The sequence below is a fragment of the Haemaphysalis longicornis genome, unplaced genomic scaffold, assembly GCF_048455015.1.
Source record: "Haemaphysalis longicornis isolate Haplotype H1 unplaced genomic scaffold, Haemaphysalis longicornis Haplotype H1 scaffold_10, whole genome shotgun sequence".
NCBI lineage: Eukaryota > Metazoa > Arthropoda > Arachnida > Ixodida > Ixodidae > Haemaphysalis > Haemaphysalis longicornis.
Window position 1 is genome coordinate 150,357,153 of NW_027526204.1, and position 22,459 is coordinate 150,379,611.

At 46.0% G+C, this 22,459-nt stretch overlaps 3 protein-coding genes across 6 annotated transcripts in view; 1 reads left to right on the top strand and 2 right to left on the bottom strand.

Moving 5' to 3' along the window:
* The first annotated feature begins 9 nt into the window (after positions 1 to 9).
* Ltv1 (LTV1 ribosome biogenesis factor) lies at positions 10 to 7,984 on the top strand. Its single transcript, XM_077691221.1, has 10 exons — positions 10 to 168; positions 259 to 426; positions 662 to 832; positions 2,129 to 2,219; positions 2,321 to 2,453; positions 3,021 to 3,210; positions 3,800 to 3,927; positions 4,777 to 4,925; positions 6,307 to 6,359; positions 7,593 to 7,984. Exons 1-10 carry the CDS (start codon positions 166 to 168, stop codon positions 7,917 to 7,919), a joined length of 1,413 nt encoding a protein of 470 aa, XP_077547347.1. The 5' UTR covers positions 10 to 165; the 3' UTR covers positions 7,920 to 7,984.
* Positions 7,985 to 8,125: 141 nt separating this feature from the next.
* LOC144159628 (uncharacterized) lies at positions 8,126 to 11,095 on the bottom strand. Its single transcript, XM_077691222.1, has 2 exons — positions 10,016 to 11,095; positions 8,126 to 9,879 (listed from the first exon to the last, which is right to left on the bottom strand). Exon 2 carries the CDS (start codon positions 9,807 to 9,809, stop codon positions 8,988 to 8,990), a length of 822 nt encoding a protein of 273 aa, XP_077547348.1. The 5' UTR covers positions 9,810 to 9,879; positions 10,016 to 11,095; the 3' UTR covers positions 8,126 to 8,987.
* Positions 11,096 to 11,213: 118 nt separating this feature from the next.
* Positions 11,214 to 22,459, bottom strand: part of Mon2 (Mon2 homolog, regulator of endosome-to-Golgi trafficking) — a 206,971-nt gene continuing 195,725 nt past the window's right edge. For all 4 annotated transcript variants that reach the window (XM_077691219.1, XM_077691218.1, XM_077691216.1 and 1 more), the window contains 3 exons: positions 21,220 to 21,371; positions 17,508 to 17,646; positions 11,214 to 13,668 (listed from right to left, as the gene is read on the bottom strand). In XM_077691219.1, coding sequence (XP_077547345.1) covers positions 13,487 to 13,668; positions 17,508 to 17,646; positions 21,220 to 21,371 — 473 coding nt within the window. In that variant the 3' untranslated portion in view covers positions 11,214 to 13,486. The remainder of the gene's footprint in view (positions 13,669 to 17,507; positions 17,647 to 21,219; positions 21,372 to 22,459) is intronic.

Below are 22,459 nucleotides of genomic sequence, written 5' to 3' on the forward strand. Positions count from 1 at the left end.
AGACCACAAACGAATTTTGGAACGCACCGACTCCTTTCTCATGGCGACCGCCGCAATGTGTGTTCGCAGTATGCACCTTTTCGCGTAATCTAAGCAATTTTCTACGGCAAGCAGCGTGTCTACGCCAGTAACCTCTCCCTGAACGGACTAGTCAAACGCATCAGAATGGTAAGTTTAAAGTTTACTGAGTCACCTCGGCTAACAATCGGAAGAAGTGACCAAACTTCATCTGTCCGTCTTTCCGGTTGCGTACCATAGCCGGGCGGAAAACGGAAGAAGTTCATCGACAAGAAGAACGCCGTCACGTTTCGCCTTGTCCATCGTAGCCAGAAAGACCCCCTACAAGCCGACGAAACCGCACCAAAGCATGTCTTGCTCGAGAAGCGCACCGGCCGACCGCTTGTAACAGACGACGGTCCACGCCACGTGAGTAATATGGGATGCGGTGCTTTCATCCTTCTTCTGAACGATCAGTCATGCACATCGAGGAAAGGCAGCGTAAAGAACGATCGGGCGAATGTTTTGCTGAGCGTGTGAACCATAAATAACACCGTGGCGTTGCGTCACGAATATGGAGTACTAGTATTAGAACTTTTGGCGACTTCGTACTAAGTTTTGAATATCGTCTCTTGTGTGCTGATATTTTTGCGGCAACCTGCAGGTGCCAGAGAATCTTGAGAAGAGGAAAGAGGAGCAGCGAAAGTACGGCATCTATTTCGACGACGATTACAACTATCTCCAGCATCTCAAAGATGTCAATGCCGTCGCCGATTGGGAACCCGTCATCCACAGAGAGCGCATCCCGGCACCGCAGGCCAGCGGCGATGCTCAGGTGGGTTCATTTCGGTGTGAAGTGGAAAATCCTCTGGCATGCGCATTCAAGGAAAGCTTTAAAGCATGCCTTCAACTGATAATCTTAAGCTTAATAAATGTGGGCCCCTTAGGGGTGTAGGTGCACCAAGGTGACATCATATGAGCTCCACCGCCTCGCAGAAACGAGCTTTTCTGAACTTCGTACCACTAACTTTTGGTTTGGTCACTGACATGGCATTGAATTGGTAGCATTGTTCTCACTTCACGTTTGTATTTTCGTGTCTATACAACATGTGAAACCCTATCTATTATCGTTATAAATTGCAATATGAACGGATCGTGTAGCTTTCCATCAGTACATGCCGTGCATCCTGGCCATGGACCGCGTACGCGCAGCGCGAACAAGTTACGACACTTTGTGACCAATATTGATATGGAAAGACCATCAAATTTACATCGTCCGTTGGGCGTTCAGCATGGAATAAAAATGAAGGAATATAGCTGCGTGCATTGTTTTCACTCATCACAGCTACAAAGTTAGATAACGCTTGCATGAGCGGGCGCCAAACGTAGTGGGAAGACGCAACAAAACGCTCACACGATGAGCGACGGCGTTTTCATATCAACGTTGGACACACTCTCGTAACTTGTTTGCACTGCGCGTACGCGTCCCATCGCCAGGATGCGGGGCGTGTACTGAAAGCCACGCACTCCGTTATTCGTATTTCAATTTATCACGATAGTGCAGTGCTACCCGTTTCAGTGGCGTAACTCTTTTGCACCCAGTGGCTGGTTGTGGTGTAATTTCTTCCATTGAGCGTTTTTGTTTGTCTTGGCTTACTCGTTTGTCTGTATTATCCTTTTAACTTAGACCTGTTATAATTTCTACGTTGCGGAGTTTAGAGGGACATTAAAATGCAGAAGCAAGTTGGCTTATATCGGTAGGTTTGGTGTTATGAATACAGGTGTACCACTCTCCACAGTAGCGGTTGCTTCCTAATGCAGAAAATACCAAAGAAATGGGAACAGGTGTCGTGGCCTCATACACTTACACTACAATTTGTGACGGCACAATTCATTAAAGGTGAAACAGGACTGACGGAGCTTGTCCTAGCACTTTTCTCAAAAAAAAAAAAAAGCAAGGAGGAACTTTTAGATGCCAAATAAATATATCTGGCAGCTTATGAAGCAAGCAAACATTGTATAGGCTGCCTCCCTTCCATAAGTGGTAGGCTTTGTTTAAGTTTCAAACGGTTGTTCAGTGCCCGCATAGCTGTACTCACAGAATGTATTTGCGTGTTTTCTCTCCTTTCAGGCAAAAAAAGAGATCAGGTTACCCTCATCAGTTTTCCAATCCACTGTAGAAGAGAAGGAAGGCCTGTTGAACAAGGCAGCCCCACAGTTCGGTAGGTCACTTAAGCCCATTCCACAATGCCCTGCATTATTCTATGAAATGTTCAAAGCCGAAAAAGCAGCAGAACAAAATCCTCTTTGTTTTTCTTTGCAGGGCCGCGGCCAGACTGGGATCCCGATGTGGTGGCTGCTTTGGACGACGACTTCGACTTCAGTGACGAGGAGAACATTCTTGAAGACGACTTTGTGCAGCTTGCCGATGGTCCCGCTGGGGATGCCCATGTTGGGTAAGTTGCTAGGAGAAGGGGTGTGGCTGCCTCGTTCAGTTTAACGTTCAGGAAATCACTACCAAATGAATGCACGAACGTTTTGTTTGTGTACTCTTTTTTTCTTTTTAAGTGAAAGCTTTCTTAGTATGGCTGACGGTGTCCTGTCCAAAAACTAATGCATTCCTCCAGAGACCGGTTGGCCGATGGGAAAGCTGTGATAGGATTGCTGGACACACAGCGCGTGCGAGAAGCCAGGCTTCTATTGTGTCAAAATGGTTACTTAAAAATGAAAATTTCTAGATAAGACTATGCACACATCGATCATGAAAAAGGAGTACCGTTATCTCATAAACCATGCATCGCTATGCATTTAGATCGTGCGTAGATGCGATTGATAAGTGCGCGAAAGTTTGTTGCATGGGTTTGTTCTTCGTTTGCAATTTGGGTCTTTGAGGGTTCGCTAATCGTTTGGACGCACTTTCAGAGAAGGTTGGAAGCACTTTTAGCTTTTGTGCTCCCCTCAACTTTCGTTAGGAAGGAATGGTGAAGTTTTTTTTTTTTTTCTTTTCCTGGTGTCACTTGCAGTGATGAAGACAGCGATAGCTGGGAGGATGCCGAAGACGGGGAGGATGACGACGACTCCGTCGAAGGCAGCGAGGAGCGCTTCTCGTTTACTGAAGAAGAGACGCGGTCTAGGTTCACCAACTACTCCATGTCGTCTTCGGTTATCCGGAGGTCTGAAGGGCTCAAGACGCTGGACGAACGCTTTGAGGAGGTGTGACTCGCGTGCTTTGTGATGTCGGGATGTTGTGCAGACTCATCTACAGGTTTTAGCATTAGAGATGCAGTCGTTCAAAAATAGCTTTTATGAAAAAAATTAAGGAAAAGGTCAGAGGCATTTCATCAAATGCAATTTTTGTTGTAAACAACACAGCGTTTACATTGGCAGCTGAATAATTACTGACCACTCATGCCTTTTGCTGTGGTTGGTTTTATTATACCACATAGAGCACTTCAGTGGCCACAGATGTTTTTTAAGGGGTGAGGTTGAAAGCTTCAGATACTGCTTTACACAGATAAATTAATATTTTTTTTTTTCAGTGCCAATCTGTTTATGCATTTATTAAATAGACTTGAGCACCTTTGGAGTCCACTGATGAGAACAGCGAAGCAGGCGTAACTTGACTGCGTGTTGAGACTGCTTACACAGAAAATGCACGCCATTCATGTGGGCGAGGAAAAAGAAGTCTAACTTACACTGAAAGCAGATTAACTAGTTTTCAATTCTTTTTTCCCTGCAAGACTCACAGAGGTGGAAACCTCCTTTCAGCTTTTGTCTTTGTTGCACCTGTTGTGTGTTCCAGATGTTCAAGCAGTACGACGACCTGGAGGTTGGAGCCTTGGATGGCGAGGAAATCGAGGGCTGTGTGCAGCCCGACAGCGAGATCATGAAGGCGCTGCTGGCGGAGTTCGAGCACGCGAGGAAGCTTCCGTAAGCACTCTCTGTTGTTGCCCTCGCTACAAAATGGATGGGTGAACATCAAAGTTTTAAAGGCTGACACTTCATGAAAACACTTGGTAAATCGGTGCGATGTCATTACGGTAGTTGGTACGGCCGCCGCGGACGGTGCATGGTGTTTTCTCTGTTCGGCCACTCATTTCAAAATTATTAAGGTGCTCGACTTTGCTAAACAGTTCAATGATGGATTGCTTGGGTTAAAACCCACATTGCTGCCACAAATAAAACAGCAAAATTTACTGCAGGCTACTGGGGAAAGTTGCCCTCTCTGTGTCACACATTGTTTAGAACCGGTGGCTTGCTGTCGAAGCAGCTGCTTGGTGTCGTCCATACAAATGATACACGAGCTACATCATGATGGGTGCACCAGCATTGCATGGATGACGGTAATGAATTGCGGACTATTGTAGCTCCGTGGTTTACAACTAAGGATGTTCAGTGAATGGCTGACAAGTTGCTGAAAGTGTCGTCGGACCTTGTGAGAGGGGAGGGGCGTGATGCTGTTGGCACTTGGTTGGTAGATGCAGCGGTTCACTTTACATTTCAGGAGTTTCATGTACATTAGCTTCATGCACCCATTTTACAAGGCTGACGTTTGTACAACCCAGTTTCGGGGAATTGTGGAGAAGCCAACTTGTGCAGACCTGCTTTGTGGCAAAGCCAGTTTTTTTGGCATCGTCTCATGAGTTTTGCTGGGGAAAAAAAAGAGAGAGAAAGAGTGTTTCTGTACAGAACAAGGGCTTTGTGAAACCCAGTTTTTTTCAAGCGCACTGTGCTGGTGGATCCCAGCGGTCTAAAACCCGTCATTGTTTGCCGCCTCAGAACACTGAAAGAGGTTACACTGGACAAGGGGAACGCCAAGAACAGTGCCACCATGGCGGCCATCGAAGAGGAGGACGACGAAGTGGTGGCCATGCAGGTGGACACCGAGGCACCCAAGGAGCAGCGGTGGGACTGCGAGTCCATCATCAGTGAGTGCGACCACTTCTCATCCAAAGGTTCATGCGAAGAAAGCTGAGCACTAATGAGCCACCTTGTTTGAACCTGCTACATTTTTAAAGCGAAGCTTTCGTGGTCTCACTGATGGTGGTGTCATTACCTAAAATGCACTGCAGAAAAGGCAACTGTACACAATTGAGAGGGCACGTGATGATGATAGAAGAAAAAAACGCTTCCTGTGGTTGGAATTGAACTTGAGTCCCTCGCGTTACGAAGCCAACGTCTATCCGATTGTGCCGTTCCGACGTGGTCAGAGAAGTTTGGATTTTAAAGTGAATGTGAATTCTTCACTTTGAATGGCGACAATGGGTGTGTGTGGAGAGGGGGGGGGCTCAGCTTTCTCGTGAAGGATTCGTTTGCTGTTGTGCGAGTTTGGACCTTGACTCGCACGCAGTTTGATCGTTGACACGTTTGTCTTTGGCGTGTCGCCATTTGAATTTTGCGTGCAAGAAAGCTTCGCGTTTCAACCATCGTCACAGGGTTCAACACATAGGTCCTTGAAAACCTTGAAAAATCCTTGAATTTAGAAGTGTCAATTTCAAGGCCTTGAAATTCCTGAAATGGTCCTTGAAAAACCCTTGATTTTGCTGGAAAGAAGCAATGGCCCTGTCTTTTCACTCAAATTTAAAGTGTTTGTCGTGGATTTTAGGTGTTAAAAAATGCAAAAAAACATTGTAACAATCAAGTTTCAGGAGATTGCGTGAAATAACAAGTTCGGTGGATTTTCATCATTAAGAGGCAACATTGGGAGCCGGCACTTCTCAATCCAATCCATGTCAAGATACAATCCAGTGAAAGCCAGCTTTTGTTCCCTATCTTGCATCTTCCATCTAGCCTGTGGACGCTCGCTCATTGCACGTTTGCTGTGCCTCATATACTCCATCTGCATTTGCGTGCAAATGGTGGACGTGTACATAGTTCGTCCTGCCTTGCAGCAACACTTGCTGATTTAATTTCAGCTGATACCCTTGCTGACAAAGCTGGAGATGCAGGCAGCATTAACTAAGTTTTGAAATCAAACAGCCTGAGCAAAGCAGCAAGAAAAAAGAAAAACCTTTAAATACCAGCCATGAAATAAAAAAAGCTGGGGGAGCATTCACGAACTCGTTAGCGCCTATATAAATGTGCACTAATGTGCTTAGTTATTGTGTAATAAAAAAAATTCTGCATTGTGTTGAAAAAGTTTTAAATAATTCCAGATAAAACATTAGATGGAGACCTTGAAAATGTGTTTTGTGGTCCTTGAAAGTCCTTGCAAGCTTGTATTATTTCTTTTGAAGTCTGTACGAACCCTTTCGTAATCATTAGACGGAGAAGATTTGAGTTTTTGCTCTTTCTCTCCTCTTTTCCCAGGCACATACTCCAATCTATACAACCACCCTAAGCTGATTGTGGAACCCAAAAAGGTGAGTTTGGGATGTTGGAATGCTCCCCATTGCATCTGTGCTTTCCTGAGCACAAGGTCGCGGGTTCGATTCCCGGCCGCGGCGGCCGCTTTTCTGATGGAGGCGAAAAGCAAAAACGCCCGTGTGTACGAGATTTCGGCGCACGTTAAAGATCCCCAGGTGGTCAAAATTATTCCGGAGCCCTCCACTACGGCGCGCCTCATCGCCTGCGTTGCGTCGGCGCGTTAAACCCCCACAATCAATCTGTGCTTTCTTTAGAGGGCCACTTGAGTGAGCTTGCCGAACTCTCATCCTTGTCCGAGTTGTTGTTATTCAACTTAAGTGGTACTTCATATCAGTATGCAGCAGAAGTCTAGAGCCGTAATTAATTTTTTAGAGCTTGGAAAAAGAAAACACGTTGTGCAGATCAGTGTGATTACTTTTCAGCCCTCAGAATTTAGATTTTGAACCGCTTTGTTTGCTAGCGCGATTATCACAAGTTAAACCAGCTCGTAATCTGTGTGATGCCGCCTTGACGATTTCAGCGACGCCAACATAACCAAATGTGCAAGGCACGTGATGCAAAAGCAGCAGTCGAGCCTCGAGGTAGTCGAGAAATTCTGAAATTGACCCTGATAGTTATAATAGCACGATGGGTACGAGCTTTGTCATGACGTGCTCTCGATTCCAAGCAGCGGTGGGGTCACAGCTGGGTGGTTCGTCTCATGTGCTGTGGCTCTTGTGTACGAAATTAATTTAGGAAGCATTGCAATGACGCAGGTCAGTGTTAAGTAATTTATGTGATTGGTGTATGTGGAAACCCGTGTGTGTCATGTTGCTATTGGATATTTGAAGGCAAATAAATTATAAACGCGTGAACTTACTAGAGGCCTACTTGGGCACTGTTGAAAGCAATGCTGCGACAGTGGGTAGGTTTAACGGGAAACGTAGGAACCGGGGCAATTCCATTCAGCTCTACCTCTCTAATCCCTTGCATCAAATCCAAGCTGCCTCCTATTATTGTCCCTACAAGACTTAGTTGTGTGTACACATATATTTATTTGTGATATGTAAGCATTATGTTAAGAGGATGCTAAAATCAACATCGAACCTGTTCAATGCCAGCTTTCTATGCCATTGTGCTGATAACTAGTGGGAAAGTCAATACCCTCTGTAGCGTTAGCAGTAGTGGGCATGCTTGCTTTCCTGAAAAACAGAGTAAGCAAGCTCACCTTTCACACTTGCTTTCCTCAGGAAAAGGTCAAGCTGTCTTCAAGAACAGGCATCCCCGTCAAGGAAAAGGGGGGCCTGAGTCGTCAGGGACTCAGGCAACTGGAGCGCGAGTTCGAGGACAGCGCCGAGGAAGAGACGAGGTCGTGGACGTCGGTTGCCTCCAGCATCCGACCCAAGGACGAGACGCCGGAGCAGAGACGCGAGCGGAAGGCCGCCGTCCGCGCCATGCGCCGCGAACGCCGGGCCGAGAAGAAGGCCAACTCGGAGGCCTTCAAGGCCGAAACGCTGCGCCAGGAAAGGGCCATGGCCAATGTGCGGCAGAACCTGACGTCCATGCGGCTCTACTGAGGGGGCCCCGCTTATTGCCAGATGATTTTGTACAGAGGCGCAATAAAGTGTGTCACCAGCTCACACCTTCTGCGTTGCTTGTGTTGAAATTAGTCGCGGTTACCATTTCCTGCCTAGTATCGCAGGTGGTAGCATGCCAAAATGTTTCAAAACGAGTTTGTGAAGCTTGTTGAGGCTCTGAAACACCTGTTACGAGAGATGAAACGTGTAGGCACTTTTGTGAATGCGGAGATATCGTTTTCTTAAACTGTACGAATGCGGGCACGGTGCTATTGACAGATATCCCTGGGCAGCACTTTGGAAGGAATGGGAGGCACAATGAAAATCAATAATGCCACGAGAGTGCTGGCGTATCGTTTCTGCTGGCGATGATAATTGAACTAAGAATATCCTTTTAGGCAAGCAATCGCGCGAGGAGGCTGAATACAGGCATATGTTGGTGGTGTTTGCCAACCAGTTGCAGTCTGTCTAGTCAGTAAAATGTGCAGCACGATATAACCTTTAAGAGGTTCCAGATTCAGACGATATTTCTTACACGCTGGTTCATTGTAAACCAAGAAACGTTTTCCTGCGTTCACCAAAATCCTGTTCAACTTTGCCCAAATTATCTTCTGCAGAAATAGCCCACCCCTTCCTTAAAAAATCATCCAATCTCAATTCATATATTTTGTAAATTTCCGGTTGTCACGGAATTCTAAAGACTTTAAACAGCTACCTCCAAAAGGGCATATCTCCTACCCCCCTGATTATGTTGAAACATTACACTCGGTGGTTCTTGAACAAAATCCAAAGGTTTTCTCCTTGACTCCCAAGAATCGCTGTTTAATTATTTACTACAAATAACAGCACAGCAGGTGCTAAAGCTTAAAGATTCCACGCTTTGGAACTCGCACAAATAAATTTATTCCATTTTTTTGGCAACGACTGGTGGAAAGGGCCCGCCGGGTAGCCAAGGACCAATGCTTCCTGGACTAAGGAAGCCTAGGTCCTCGGGATACAATTGAATAAATGTTTATTCCTCATTTTCATGTTTTTGGCCCAGAGATAATGACTTGTCATTTGTAGGCACTAAGTCTGCACTCCCACATCGCATGAAGCGGAGCCGCCGACGACAACTCGCAGTGCTTCAAGGTCACGTCGACACGACGCCAGATCGCTCTCCAGCTTCCCCATAAGGCTTCGGTGCCAACGGTCTTCTACCACGCCACTGCGCTCGTCGGCGACGCGCGAAACTTCGCTTCCGTTACTCGACGACGCCGCTTCTTCCAGCTGCTGCCTCAGCGATGCGTTTTCGCGCGCGAGCTGCGACTCCTGCTTGGCACACTCCCGTCGGTCTCGCTCCAACGCCACGCGACGGCGCAGCGCTTCCGAGAGCGAGGTCATAATCGCATCGTTTCGACCGGCGGTCTCGCGCAAGTCGTCGAGCACGGGCCGGCACGTAAGGCCAAGGGTGGCCAGCTGATCGTTGCGTCCACGAACGACGGCATCCAAATGGCGAATCTGATCCTGTAGGTCCTTCACCTTGCCGTCGAACGTGAGCTTCTGGGTCTCCAAGCTCCGCGCCCGACGCACGGCAGCAGATAGTTCGCGCTCGATGCGAGCGCGGTGTTGGACCAGCGAAGTCTTGTCGGCGTTCAGGGGTTGCCGGCGTTCCTCCGCACTTCGACCGAGTACTATGCGGTGTTCCGCCACTTGCTGTTCGGTGACACGAAGTCGCTTTTTCTCCATGTCGAGGTTTTCGAGGAGGCGCGCGATATCATGGCGGAGCTCGTCGATACGAGCGCGGTGCCTTGTTACGTTTGAACGTCGCACGGAAAGTTCGTCGAGGGCTCTCGAGATGGTTATCTCCGTTGCGACGGGGTCTAAAGGCGTAGCCGACTCGTTTTCCATTGTTTTCGTGTGTTGGGTAGGCTAGTCGATGTGCTGGCGGTTGTCAGAGAGCGAAGTGCCAACTGACGAACTTGAAGAACAGGGAAATAAAGCACACACTTTTAGTGACCCGGCTACCCAGAAACTGTGTCTAGAAATCCGAAAAACACGGTTTATCCGTACGTTGCATGCACAAGTGAGACTGGCACGCAGTGCGAACTCCTTACCGAATCTAGGTTCCTGGACGGCGGGATTGTCTGCTACAAATGTTGGTCTGGTGGCGCAAAAAAAAAAAACAAACGCATTTTTCTGTTCTCTGAACTTCAAAATCAAAGACGACAAATATGAATATTGTATTTTCGCGCGATCTTCACAGATTGGGCATTCGTGGTCTAAACTAATTCTAAACTAAACTAATGGTCTAAACTAATTCGTGGTCGAAACTAAAGCCCCTTGTTTAGTTTCGGTTCTAGTGCGGTCCTGTAATTCTAGTTTCGGTTTCGATTCCTTCACACAGCCGCATGCTACGTCAGTGGTCGCGCCAGCCAACGACTACGCGACGGGCTCGTTTGCCACCAGCTCCAAACACGGAGCTGCTTCGATTGTAAATCAACTACAGCGGCAATGCTTAGCTTGTTCCTCCATCTTGCTTTACCTGTGATGCTAAGATAACCACAGCAGTGATGACTGGCCTGCTCTCCACTCGCAGGCATTCTCAAGCAAAACCCCAACAGTGTTCATTGAGTGCTACGGATGCTAACTTGCGCATCGCCTACAATTTTTAGACTGTTCAGTTGTGTTGCATCGCTCGGAATCTTTAGCTCCCATGAGCAGGACACCACTTCCACATTTTCTCTGCAAGGGCTGATCCCGTTTTACCTTTCAGCTTTTCTGCAACAAGAAATGGGAACAGAATTTCGACTGAAGGGGCCTTGTTTTTATATTGGCAGTTAGGTAAAAACTTGAGAAATCTGGAGTCTTTTTTTTTTCTTTTGTTCAGCAAAGCTCATCAAGTGCTTTGGTGCAGCCTTATTTTATAAGATCATGATTGCGAAAGAGACTGTCTATTGTCTTTTCACCATGCTGTTCAACACCAACGCCAAAAAAATGAGAAAAAGAGAGAACTGACAGGAAAGGTGTAATAAAAAAAAGAGAGGAAAGGAAAAATAGAGAGCTGTACAGGAAAAGCCAACAGACTGATATCCTCATAAGACTGCCATCCATGAAAAGACTGCTAAAGTGTCATGCTGCAGCCGAGAAGATTCAAAACAGCCCTGGCTTTGGCTTAGCCAGCAGAATTATAAGCCATGCACACAGTCGCTGCAGTGCACGAAATACCTACAAGAAAGTTGCAGGGCTCATTAGTGTGGTGGCAGCACTTACCGGAACTCTTTATAACTCCACATGTTCCCCCACCAAGGAAAATTCAGTAAATGCATATAACTTTATTATATTCTTTTTTTTTACATATATTTCGGGCTAAATACATTTGCGGACACTCGCTTCCGCTTTATTTACAACAAAACAATGAGAGTTACCTAAGTTGCCAGCAGCAAAGAGCAGTTACGTCGTAACAAGCTGCAAGCACGTTTGTTCTGTACGCAGATCGGGGATTGGCTTCCTGGGTTCAGCAGGTGTTCATAAACAACGACGTACCAGAAGTGAAGAGCCAGTCGCCAACCCCAAAGCTTAACCGTACCTGATTCCGTCGTCGCCTTTAAGCGAAAACATCGTTTCACTGCAGTCACAGATTACAAAACAGCAAAGAAAGCTCACATTCCACCCCAACACAAGCAGCAATTCAAGCATGCCAAAAAAGAAAAAGAACTTGGGACGCGGAGCACGCAACATTTGTGATGCATACAAAGCACTTTTCTTAAAATCACTTCAACACCTCACACAGCAAGGTGCATCAGCACTGGACAGTTTGTTATTCTGCTAGCAGGAAAATCTCGCTGCCTCCGTTGCCGTAGCAACGCTCGTCAGTCTATAAATGATCAACACACGCTTATATTAACAACCGTATTTTCGTGTAAAGAGTGGACAAATGCTACGGATGCTACGGGGAGAAGGCAGACACTCCTCCAGCCCTGTTCAAACAGCACCCAACAACTATCTTGCTTTGAATTCTAGTCACAATGGCAGTACAGCCGGAACCGACGGTAGACCGAGCAGTGCTACTAGCTTGCGCTTGTTTAAACAGATGTAGTAACCAACACAGCTAACCGGAGGCAAACATGAGCGTGGCAGCTGTGAGGATAAAAACTTTGCGAGGAAAGTCAAACAAAGCGTGGCTCAAGAGTTACAGGACCGTGTGATTATATTTCAGCCTCACTTCCAACCTGTACTTGAAACAAGCACACGCATTCAAGCAGCTAAGGTCATTGGCTCGTATGAGCTGAACGATTGGCAGAAGTGGAAGACTCTTCCGTCGTGGCTGCGTTTAGTGGCCCACCCAGTCAATATACTACAGGAATATCCAAATTTAAACAATGGTTCATGTTCCGAGCATGAGATTACGATCCCTTTGAGCTCTACCACTACTACTGCCTTGGCCACAAGAACTAGAACAGCATGTGCAAAACCTGAAAATGATTCCATTTTAGAAAGCCCATTCTGGTTGTACAGAACGTGCAGTTCTGTACAAAAATAAGTGCTGCTTAGTCACTCCGGACTGCTTTATACACCAGCAAAGTTCGGTGAAAAAAAGTGTATTCGTAGCAGTAGTGGTAATCAGCTAAAAACTAGGACACTTCCTTTCAAAGCATCCTTGATCGTGTTTCAAAAGCCAAGTCAATCCATATCTACAGCCACACCTTTTTAGGCACAGGCAAGTTTCTTTGAATTGGATGAGAAATAAAATAAAGACAGGCTTGCAATGTCTGAAATGTAGTGGTCACACTCTGCCCCCTTCCTTTTACATTATAATTTTGTGCTGTAAATCTTCTAAAAGGTTTGTTTTTAAGTGGTCCCAGTTTTTAGACCCTAAGCGGAATAGAGATTTCAGGAGATCACCGCACATTTACACACCCACAAACACAAAAAGGCAAAAAAAATCCTACAATGTAGGCTTTCGCGTGATGTCACGTACACGGCAAGCAAGCATGCTCTCATCACGTTTGTATATTAAAAACCAGCTATTGCCCCGGTCTGAAGGCCTGTGGTCCAAAAAACAAGAAAACAACAAAAAAAGAAAGACTTGATTCATTTTTTTTCTCGCAAGGTCTGGCAGCAAAACCAGACGCGGAAATGCTCATCACCATGCATGGCTATTGCCCATGGCACTATATTCGTATGCCGCTGGCACAGTAAGTGGAATACACCCGCAACACACCGCCGGTGCCATTGCCACCGCATTCGTACGACGCAATCCCCGGCAGCATTTCAGAGCACCGGTATAACTTGTGTTTGCTTGACAACCGAAAGAAAAAACATCACAAGCTGTTCAACCAGGTCCAGTAGGCGTGCAAAAACTGGCGTCACAAACAAACTCCGCCACAATTCTGGATGAGATCCCAAAACGTCCGAGAAGCACCAGCTATCTCGCCCACAACGCTTGTTTCTCAAAGTGGCGAGGACCTGGATGCTGCCGTTGAGACCGCGGGGGCGTTAACGAATGCCGGAACGGTCGCAGTTCGACGCACCGCACTGCTGATGATGCTGTCCCGCTGCGGTACATCGGAGTGCGGCGGAGTAGGTTAAGTGGCGGCCGGTCGACCGCCGTTCCTCTGTGGCGGAGGGGACCGGGGCGGTGCCAGTAGATCGGCGTACTCGTGCAGTGCCTCCCTCAGTGACCGGCAGACTTGGGCGGAAGTCGAAGTGGTGCAGCTCACCAGGTGCGGGTACAGGGCGATCAACTGCTCCCAGACACTCCACTCCACTGCAATGCACGCACGGAAGAACAACACTCCCTGGAGAACCAGGCAATGCACAAACATGTCGCACTTCTGCGGAACGTGCTGGTTTACAGCTTGTGCCAACTCGATGCATCGTCATCACCATCATCATATCAGCTTGATTGTGCCCACTGCAGGACGAAGGCCTCTCCCAGAGATCTCCCGTCACATCTATCGAGTGCTAGTCGAGTCCACCCTTTGCCCCCAAATTTCCATAGCTCATCCCTCCACTGAGTCCTTGGCCGACCCCCATCGCATTTATGCCAGCCACTCCGTTAAACGGACGGTCGACCCGTTTTCCCTCAGGCACTTGCCGTGTACCACCCAAGCTTATTTTCTTCGCTTAATTTGAGCTAGAATGTCTTCCACATCAGTCTGTTCCCTAATCAACACAGCTGCTTTCTTATCCTTAGCGTGACCCCCAGCATTCTTTTTCTAGCCTGTTGGGCCTTAATTTCAACAGATGCTACACAACTCGGTCATTCTGGAAAACTCTTCCACATTGTTGATTAACGTCCTTGATTAACAACTCGATTAACATGCTGCAAATTCTGCTAGTTGATATGGGGTGGGCAACCAAATTTTCTGAGGACCGACAACGTACGAAGCAGAAACTTTACTTGAATCGGTCGGTGGAATGCAATCATGCCCTTCCAGAGAGCTTGGCTGAAGAGGCAGTGGGACAACATTTCATTCGCAGGCTGGTAAAAATGGCAGTGGTGGTGGTGATGATGATGATGAATGATAAAAAGCTGCTGCGTGGGGTTAGCATTCCCAAAGTACCAAGAATGCTCACAGGAACTTATAACAAGCATAAGTTGCAACAAGAATGCATAAAAAGGGTGATTATCTTTTTTTAAAGCACACTGACAAACCACGAGAAGCAAAATAAAACCGTGCCATACCAAAAGCAACTGTCACACCTTACTCGGTGTTAAAGGAGCACTGACACCAATTTTCGGCGTTGATATTATTGCACTGTTCGCTTCTTTCCCTCAACAGAATACCATGGCTGAAATATAAGTGGCCTGCGACGCAAAGAACATAGTTCGATTGGGTCTCATTTATCGCGCCGACGGAGCAGCACGCGGAGCGGCACTCAGCAAATAGACATCAGCGTGACATCGCCCCGTGAAGCCAAAAGAAGTGACGCAACAGTGCTCGTCAAAAACTCTTGACGTCACTCCACGCGCGCGGCCCCACGAGCGGTGAGCAGGCGCAGCACCCTCTCAAGCGGGCGCCGGTGACGTCCGCACAAGGCGGTGAGGTCAGGCCGGGATTCTGTCATATGCGCCGTTTGGGATGAAAGCGCGGGAATTTGAAACAAGCGATTTTCAGGCCGTTCAATGTAAGTAACTATCACGGGCTGAAGTATCTGAAGTGCTGTTTCAGGTTCGCTAGACCATGAAGCATCGATACAAGCAATAAAAGTGTAACATGTGTAACATCAAATTTTCGTGTCAGTACTCCTTTAATGCACAGTCTACGTATATGTGCATCTAACGCCCTACGATGTCTTGCAGTGTGGCTTAGCCAGAGTTGGCCTACAGCCATTTGGAGGAGCTTGCAGCCCAGTTTGCTATAATTGCCACTGGTATATGGCAAAAAGTTTATCAAAAAAATTTCGACGTGTGTGACATGAAGTTTAACAAGGTACAGAGGTTTGGGCGAGTTGCTATATCAAACTTGAACGTTCAATGCGCAAACTACACGAAGACGAAGAAAGAAGACGAAACAATTGTGCATTGTCCCGTATTCTTTTTCGTCTTCGTGAAGTTTGCTCATTGAAAGTTCAAGTATGACATGAAGTGCTTAAATTTACATCAGTGCAATTTGACAACCTGGCATGACGGAAGCTGCTTGCGCTGCTGAGCACGAGGTCGCGGGTTCGATTCCCAGCCGTGGCGGCCGCTTTTCTGATGGAGGCGAAAAGCAAAAACGCCTGTGTGTACGAGATTTCGGCGCACGTTAAAGATCCCCAGGTAGTCAAAATTAATCCGGAGCCCTCCACTACGGCGCGCTTCATCGCCAGCGTTGCGTCGGCACGTTAAACACTACAATCAATCAATCATGACAGAAGCTGCAAACACTGCTGCAGTGCTGCAGTGCAGTGGGGGGTTGTGCAGTGCTGTTGCAGAAAATGCGAAAAGTAGGTTGAGAAATTAGGTCATTAGACGCCACAATGACAACATGACAACCATCGAGTGGTTGAAGTTCGGCTCGATCCAAAACTTCTAGCCAGGGGGAGGACTGAGCACGCTGCCATAAAGTGAGTTTATCAGGGATGACGAGTAAAGCGTGCTAATCCACTCTTGATCGACCAGTGAAATCAATCAACAGCTCTACCACCGATTATAACTGCACTGTTTTCTGTAACACACAAAAGGCTGCTAGGAGACGTGTTCAGTTGTTCAGAAATGTTTCGTAGCTGTGGCCACACCTTTCTCTCCTCTCTCAAATCTCAGCACAGCGAGCTTCCACATCTAAAAACAGTTAAGCAGTTCCACTTAATGTGAAAGCTGTCAAGTGCGGAACAGTGATTCGCCACAAGGGCTGTGGCACCCTCTCTCGACTAGTTTCGGTATCACCCTGGCAATGGTACCAAAAGTAGTTGAGCAGGTGCCAGAGCCCCTGAAAATCAATATAACCCTTTGCGAAACGGCACGTACAATTCTACACATGCCTTTAAGAGCATTTTTGTGAGTTAAAATCATCCTCATCCCCACTTGAACCGAGTGCTGGCTGAGGGGTTCAAGTGGGGTTCAAAAACACCTACTGAGTGGTTCAAGAACACCTACTTGGCACGCCAAATGCTTGGCACATTAACCAGTTGTTCTTGGTTTTACGTTTTCTATCTCGTCAAAGCGTTTATTAAAGCAAAACTGAAGCTGCTACCTTAATATATAAGGGCTGCAGATCAAACTAATGTGTATACCTTTTCTACTGTAGCAATAGTTAGGAAACGGTGGTCACGTTTACGATAGCGTGTTTATGATTAGGACGCGACTTAATTTATTAGCTACCTACGAGATCAAGTTGTTTATGGTTTTTAAGTGAAATTTTGGTTATCAAAAACATACACAGGCAGTTTCAAATTTTTCTGATGGCTACATCCTAATGCGCGTCGCAAAGGGATAAAGAAACACTGGATTGAGTTTTCATTAATTTGGGTAATTAATGCAATAATTCGTGGTTTACTACTTACTTTTAATTAATGTGTATACTATTGTGCATGTATTTTATATTATTGGGCTTACCAACGGAAGCTTCTGCGGCAACAGCGTAGTGCAAAGATAGCCGCCCCTGACACTTTGCATGTGAGAACGTGTGCCTGTGTAGCGCAATAGGATTGATATCGGTGTCGTAACGCGAGAGGCGAAGGTTTGATCTCGACCAGGCGAAGCGGAGATCTTTTGAAGCCTCTGTTTTGGTGCATGGCGCTGTTGAAATATGAGGCACAAGATACTTTACGATGAATATTTGGTGTTTTTGAGCACTTTAGCATTAATACCATCGATTCCAGTAGAGGAAAAATTACTGAGTGAGTCTATAATCTTAACAATATATGGCTGTAGTGGCTAGATACCGTGACACCACACGAGCTACGATGAAAAGCCAGGCCCCTCACAAGCTCCGCACTTTAAAAATCTCCAACACATTTTACTTTGCAGCAGCAGCATGTCAGTTTATACAAGCTTGTATCTATCTTCAAATTCTGCCAAATTTCACAGCCACTGGAATTCTTATACAGGGCGTCAAACAGAAGACACCTGGCCCAGGTGAAAGAGAAAAAAAAAACAACACTATCTATGGGGCCACTTACCATTGTCTGGTGGTGCTTTCTTGAGGGAGGCAGTGAGCGTTGCCACAGCTTTGAGAACAAACGAGATCTCGGCCATGCGGTGTCGTGGTAAAGGGCACTTGCCACTCAGCTGCTCGTCCTCAACATAGTGGCAGATGACCTGAAACACATTCGGCGCACCTCGATGAAGGCTGGCAGACTCTGAAGAGGAAGTGTCAGACTCAACGTGGCACGATTGCTTACGCCGCAAGAGAGCTTGTACCTTGTGGGGTACGTTTCCTACGACGAGAAAGCTTCTGTCAAATAAGCTAGCACTAGGCAATATATCTAGCACAAAGCATGGAAGCAAGAGAACTCAAGATCTACTCGACATGTATGCGGTTGAGACTGATTGCACCCTGATAAAAAAAAATATAGGAAATAGTCACTGTACCTCATTTAATAAAGGCATGCGTAATATGTGTGCCTGTGCGTTACAAGAATAAAACACTGGGCTGACCAAACTTAGATGTGTGCTTCTGTAAATCAACACAAATGCATGTACGCCCTTGTGCATAAATCCCAATAACAGCCGTTCTTGCACATCTTTAGGACTATCCCAGTGTGGAAGTTGCAAGGGGTGCCCATGGGCTTGGGACATCGGAGTTAGGTCCTTTTTGGGATGTCTTTGGGATGTTTGGTGTTGTTGGGGTGGCGGGGGGGAGGGGGTGAAATTCAAGTAAGGCTCCGCGATTTTATTTTTCGTTTTTTTTTAAAACAAGCTTTGTGAACAGCAAGTCTTAACAAGATTGGAATTCCAACTTTACAATGCCGCACCCGCCGCGGTGGCTCAGTGGCTAAGGCGTTGTGCTTCTGAGCTTGAGGATGCGGGTTCAATTCCCGGCCACATCAACCGCTTTTCTGATGGAGGCGAAAAGCAAAAACGCCCGTGTGTACGAGATTTTGGCGCGGGTTAAAGATCCCTAGGTGGTCAAAATTAATCCGTAGCCCTCCACTATGTTGTGCTTCATCCCCTGCATTGCGTCAATGCATTAAACCCTACAATCAATCAATCAACTTTACAATGCCATGCCTCGCAGGTTATGAAAATGGTGAAGTTCAAATTTCACTTTTTAGAGCAGTGAACGTGGACCAAACTGATGAACAGTGAGTTCTTTAGTGCATTAAGTTTCGAAAAAGCCAGATATGTAAAAATATACTGGTTTGTCGTGGGTAGCCGCTTACAAAATCCAGCCGGCCGGCTTTAAAGGCACCAATTCAAAAACTTCCTGCGAAACTGATAGTTCACGGGATTGAGCAAGTAAAATGCATAAGGTCCCAGATCAAACTTTTCACAGTTTCGTAGTTTTCAGCATCTAGCACTTAATTCCCAGCTGCACTTTACTTACCAACCGAATTTACACTTTGGTTATAGTATATTTAAATGTAACAAAAGGCGATTATCCAAAACATTTTATTTCATGCTTCAATGTGATTTTAATAGGGCACCATACTTTTAAAACCTCCTTTCAGCAGGTTCGCCACTAACAGAGGAAAAGACGGGAAAACGATTAAAACCTCTCGCTTGTGCAATATCACATTAAATGACACGTAGTTTGCCAAAACAGTGCTCACCATACCTGGGAAAGGAAATGTTAGAGATGGTATAATGGGGCCCCTAATTTTTTTTTTTTTTCAACAAATGTAGCACAAAAAGGCATTGGCTATTCTTACTCTCTTCTTCACCTCAAAAACATTTAAGATGTGCCTGTGAATAAACCGAATACCCTACAGAGTTCTATACATACCTTCCAGAGTTAATCGGGCAAGGTTTACGTTATCTAGTTTCTACCCACATTGTGTATCAGCGTTGGAGTGTATTTACTTGAAGGGCTTTAGACAAAAAAGCAACACTAAAAAAGGAAAATGGTAGGCTCCTGAAAGATGACATGCCCAAAGAAAAGGGAGACAAGGTAAGAAAAAGGTAAAAAGGAAAAGGCTCCTGGGGGCTGACATGCCTGGTAGAAAAAGAAAAAGGTAGGAAAAGGTTAAAAAGGTAAAATGTAAAAAAAAGGTAGGCTCCTAAAAGTCGATATGCCTAGTAGTAGTTGACATGCCTAGTATAAAAAAGAAAAAGGTAGGTAGGTAAAGGTAAAAAAGGTAAAACGAAAAAAGGTAGGCCCCTGAAAGCTGACATACCTAGCTAACCATGCGTCGGTGCTAAAAATCTGGGGAAAAAAATGCATGCAGATAGCCCAGTGGATGCACCGCAATGTCTGCAACACATATGCTGCATTAGGATATGGGGGAACTGAACCGGTTCTCAGTAAACGAGTGCAGCACAACAACATGCGATGAAGCTACTACGAACAGCCAGTTGTCATAAAGCAAATCAAGAGCAGCACCACCTGTTCAAAAAGCCAGTAACCTTTATTTCACAAAGGCTTCCTCCAGGTGGAGCCACGTGTACTGAACAACCGCAAAAGCGCACATTGTGACCCGTTCACTGCAGCTGTTATGAAAGATCGGACTCAGAGACGTGAAACTGAAATCCTGCAGTGACGACGCAGGCAGACAAATGTTGTTAACATTTAAAAGGTTACGGTGGCACAAGTCAATGCCCTTTCTGTGTTTCTTTCGGAAAACACGCACTTTGGCTACCAGTATACCGAAGAATAGGAACCGTTAATCTTTTTTTTTTTGAGTGCGCCTGATTATAGAATAGGGTCGAATGATTAGTCACCTGCGAATAATGGCCACCATGGACAATAAATGTAACAGAACAATAAGGCAGCGAATGCTGTGACAATGTGTTCTGACAGGTAAGTGCCCCACTACAGATGAAAATGTTTAAAAAATGATGACGCCCACAGATGAGGCTGGTCTCCCCAAAGGCTCTGCTCTGTCTGTGAGTGTTTTTAAAAATACACCCGTCATTTTATTTTGGCACGTTATGAACACTGGAAAGGTGGCAAGTTCTTTCTCACTTCTCAAGCACAATTCAGAAGCAAGAAAAATCTTGAGATACAGATTGCTGTTGAGAAAAAAAGTCTAGTGGCTGACGAGGTACCGTATTTTCGTGCGTATAACCCACCCCTGCATATAATCCGCATCCCTACTTTCAGCTTACCAGAAAAGAAAAAAAATTGCGCATTACCCGCAAATTTGATACAGGAAAGGCTGCACCAAAGCTACCGCTCAAGCAACACATCACATACTCTGCAGAAAGAAAAAGCGTATATTTAGCAAGTAGAATACACTGACTGCAAGGCAAAAGTCACAATTCACTCAGTGTCACTACCCTCGCTAAAGCTATCACTTTTTTTGTGTGATGATGTTGCGTAGATTTGTGGGTTTATAGGTCTTTCGTAGAACTAATCAAATTCTATCACTTTTTTTGTGTGATGATGTTGCGTAGATTTGTGGGTTTATAGGTCTTTCGTAGAACTAATCAAATTCAGTCTAGAGTGCGCTCGTCCTTGCTTTTTCTTCCTTGTCCTTGTATGTTTTGCGCAATCGCTGCCATGGAAGGCTTAGTCAGTGTTACTGTGTAGGAGCTTCACGGCACGAGCATTGCTGTGAAGCTGCACTAAAGAAAAAACCCCGCATATTATCCGTACCCCTACTTTTCCACTGAAATTTTCGCATTTTTGGTGCGGGTTATTGCCGCGAAAATACAGTAACCTCACTCAAGTTGGCTTGCTGGCACGGCCAGGCTTTGCAGACGCCACGAGCGACCGCCGCCTGCGCTCACCTCTTGGAACCGGTGCAGGAGCGAGGTGACGGCCAGGCGGTTGACCACGCCCCCCTCGGGCAGCATGATCCCACCAAGAAAGGAGAACTGCAGCAGCGTCTCAAAGCACGCCTTGGCAAACTCCTCGCGAAGCTTGCGGGTGGACTCCGTGTCTGGCATTGAGCGAGGCATGCCGGAAGAACGCAGGGCGCATCATTAAAGTGCACTCCGTAAAGGGAAGGTGCATCTAATAACTGAAGGGTTGGGCTTGGAGGGGATTAAAAGCAGAGACCCATTCAGTCAGCAGGGTTCGACCGATTGTTCGGACAATTAACATTGAACATAAAAAACCACATTCAGGCTTGAGGGTTTTTGTTTGTTTGCTGCACGGTCACTGACTAAGGTTATTTTAACTAATTTTTTTTATTTCCGTGATAAATTTGCTTGCTTTAGAAGGAAATAAAGGTCGCATTTCCGGGCAGCACCATCTACATCAGTGCTCATAGTTGCTCCAACTGCACATGACATTGATTTAGCTTTTTTAAAGTTGGCAATATTTTTACTTACATGCAAGTGAGAGTGCCTAGATCTTTCTCATGTACAAGACATACTTAAATGAATTAGCTGAATTCATGTTTGTGGCTGCATTGTTCTAGAGCCTTAGTTTACGCCTAACGGCTGGAGAAGCACGCAACGCCATGAGCCATTCATAGCTGCAAAACTGACTACATCGAACTAAACGAGGAATTAGGTAATGTTTGCAACTTTCTTCAGTGTCCCTTCAAGAGCTGCGAACAGGAAAGCTTTTTTAAATCACTGCAAATTGCCACGAAGCGAGAAAATTCTGCCAGATTTGTTTCACCAAAATAGACAAAAACAAAGCAATCGAGTCGCTGCTGCTGACGCCATCACTCAAAAAATGTGATTGTTTTTCACTTGTCTGAGCAAGAAAAGAACTGCAAGAAAAAAGCATCAACATTACTGACGTAGCAGGGGTCATCAAAATCATTCCGAATTCTGGAATAATGTTTGCAAATTTACAAGCTGACGGAGAGGAGAGGTGCAGGCAAAAGATCACTGACATTGCAGGGGCCACTGAAAGCATCAGAAATTCTGCAATGATCCCTGCTTAATTTACAAGTTTGTTGTACTCGACTCAACCGTGCTCTCCATTGAATGACTGTAATCAACTCCTGCTCTAATTACTCTTTCAATGAACTGCTCTCTTGGCAGCATCCAACGACACCTAAACTTGCCTCCT

Bases quoted from the DNA above. Each gene is read 5' to 3' on its own strand.
- Ltv1 (XM_077691221.1), top strand. The intron at 2,220-2,320 runs GTAGGTCACTTA...TTTTCTTTGCAG, and splicing joins CAAGGCAGCCCCACAGTTCG to GGCCGCGGCCAGACTGGGAT. The intron at 4,926-6,306 runs GTGAGTGCGACC...CTCTTTTCCCAG, and splicing joins GGACTGCGAGTCCATCATCA to GCACATACTCCAATCTATAC.
- LOC144159628 (XM_077691222.1), bottom strand. From the start codon at position 9,809: ATGGAAAACGAGTCGGCTACGCCTTTAGACCCCGTCGCAACGGAGATA.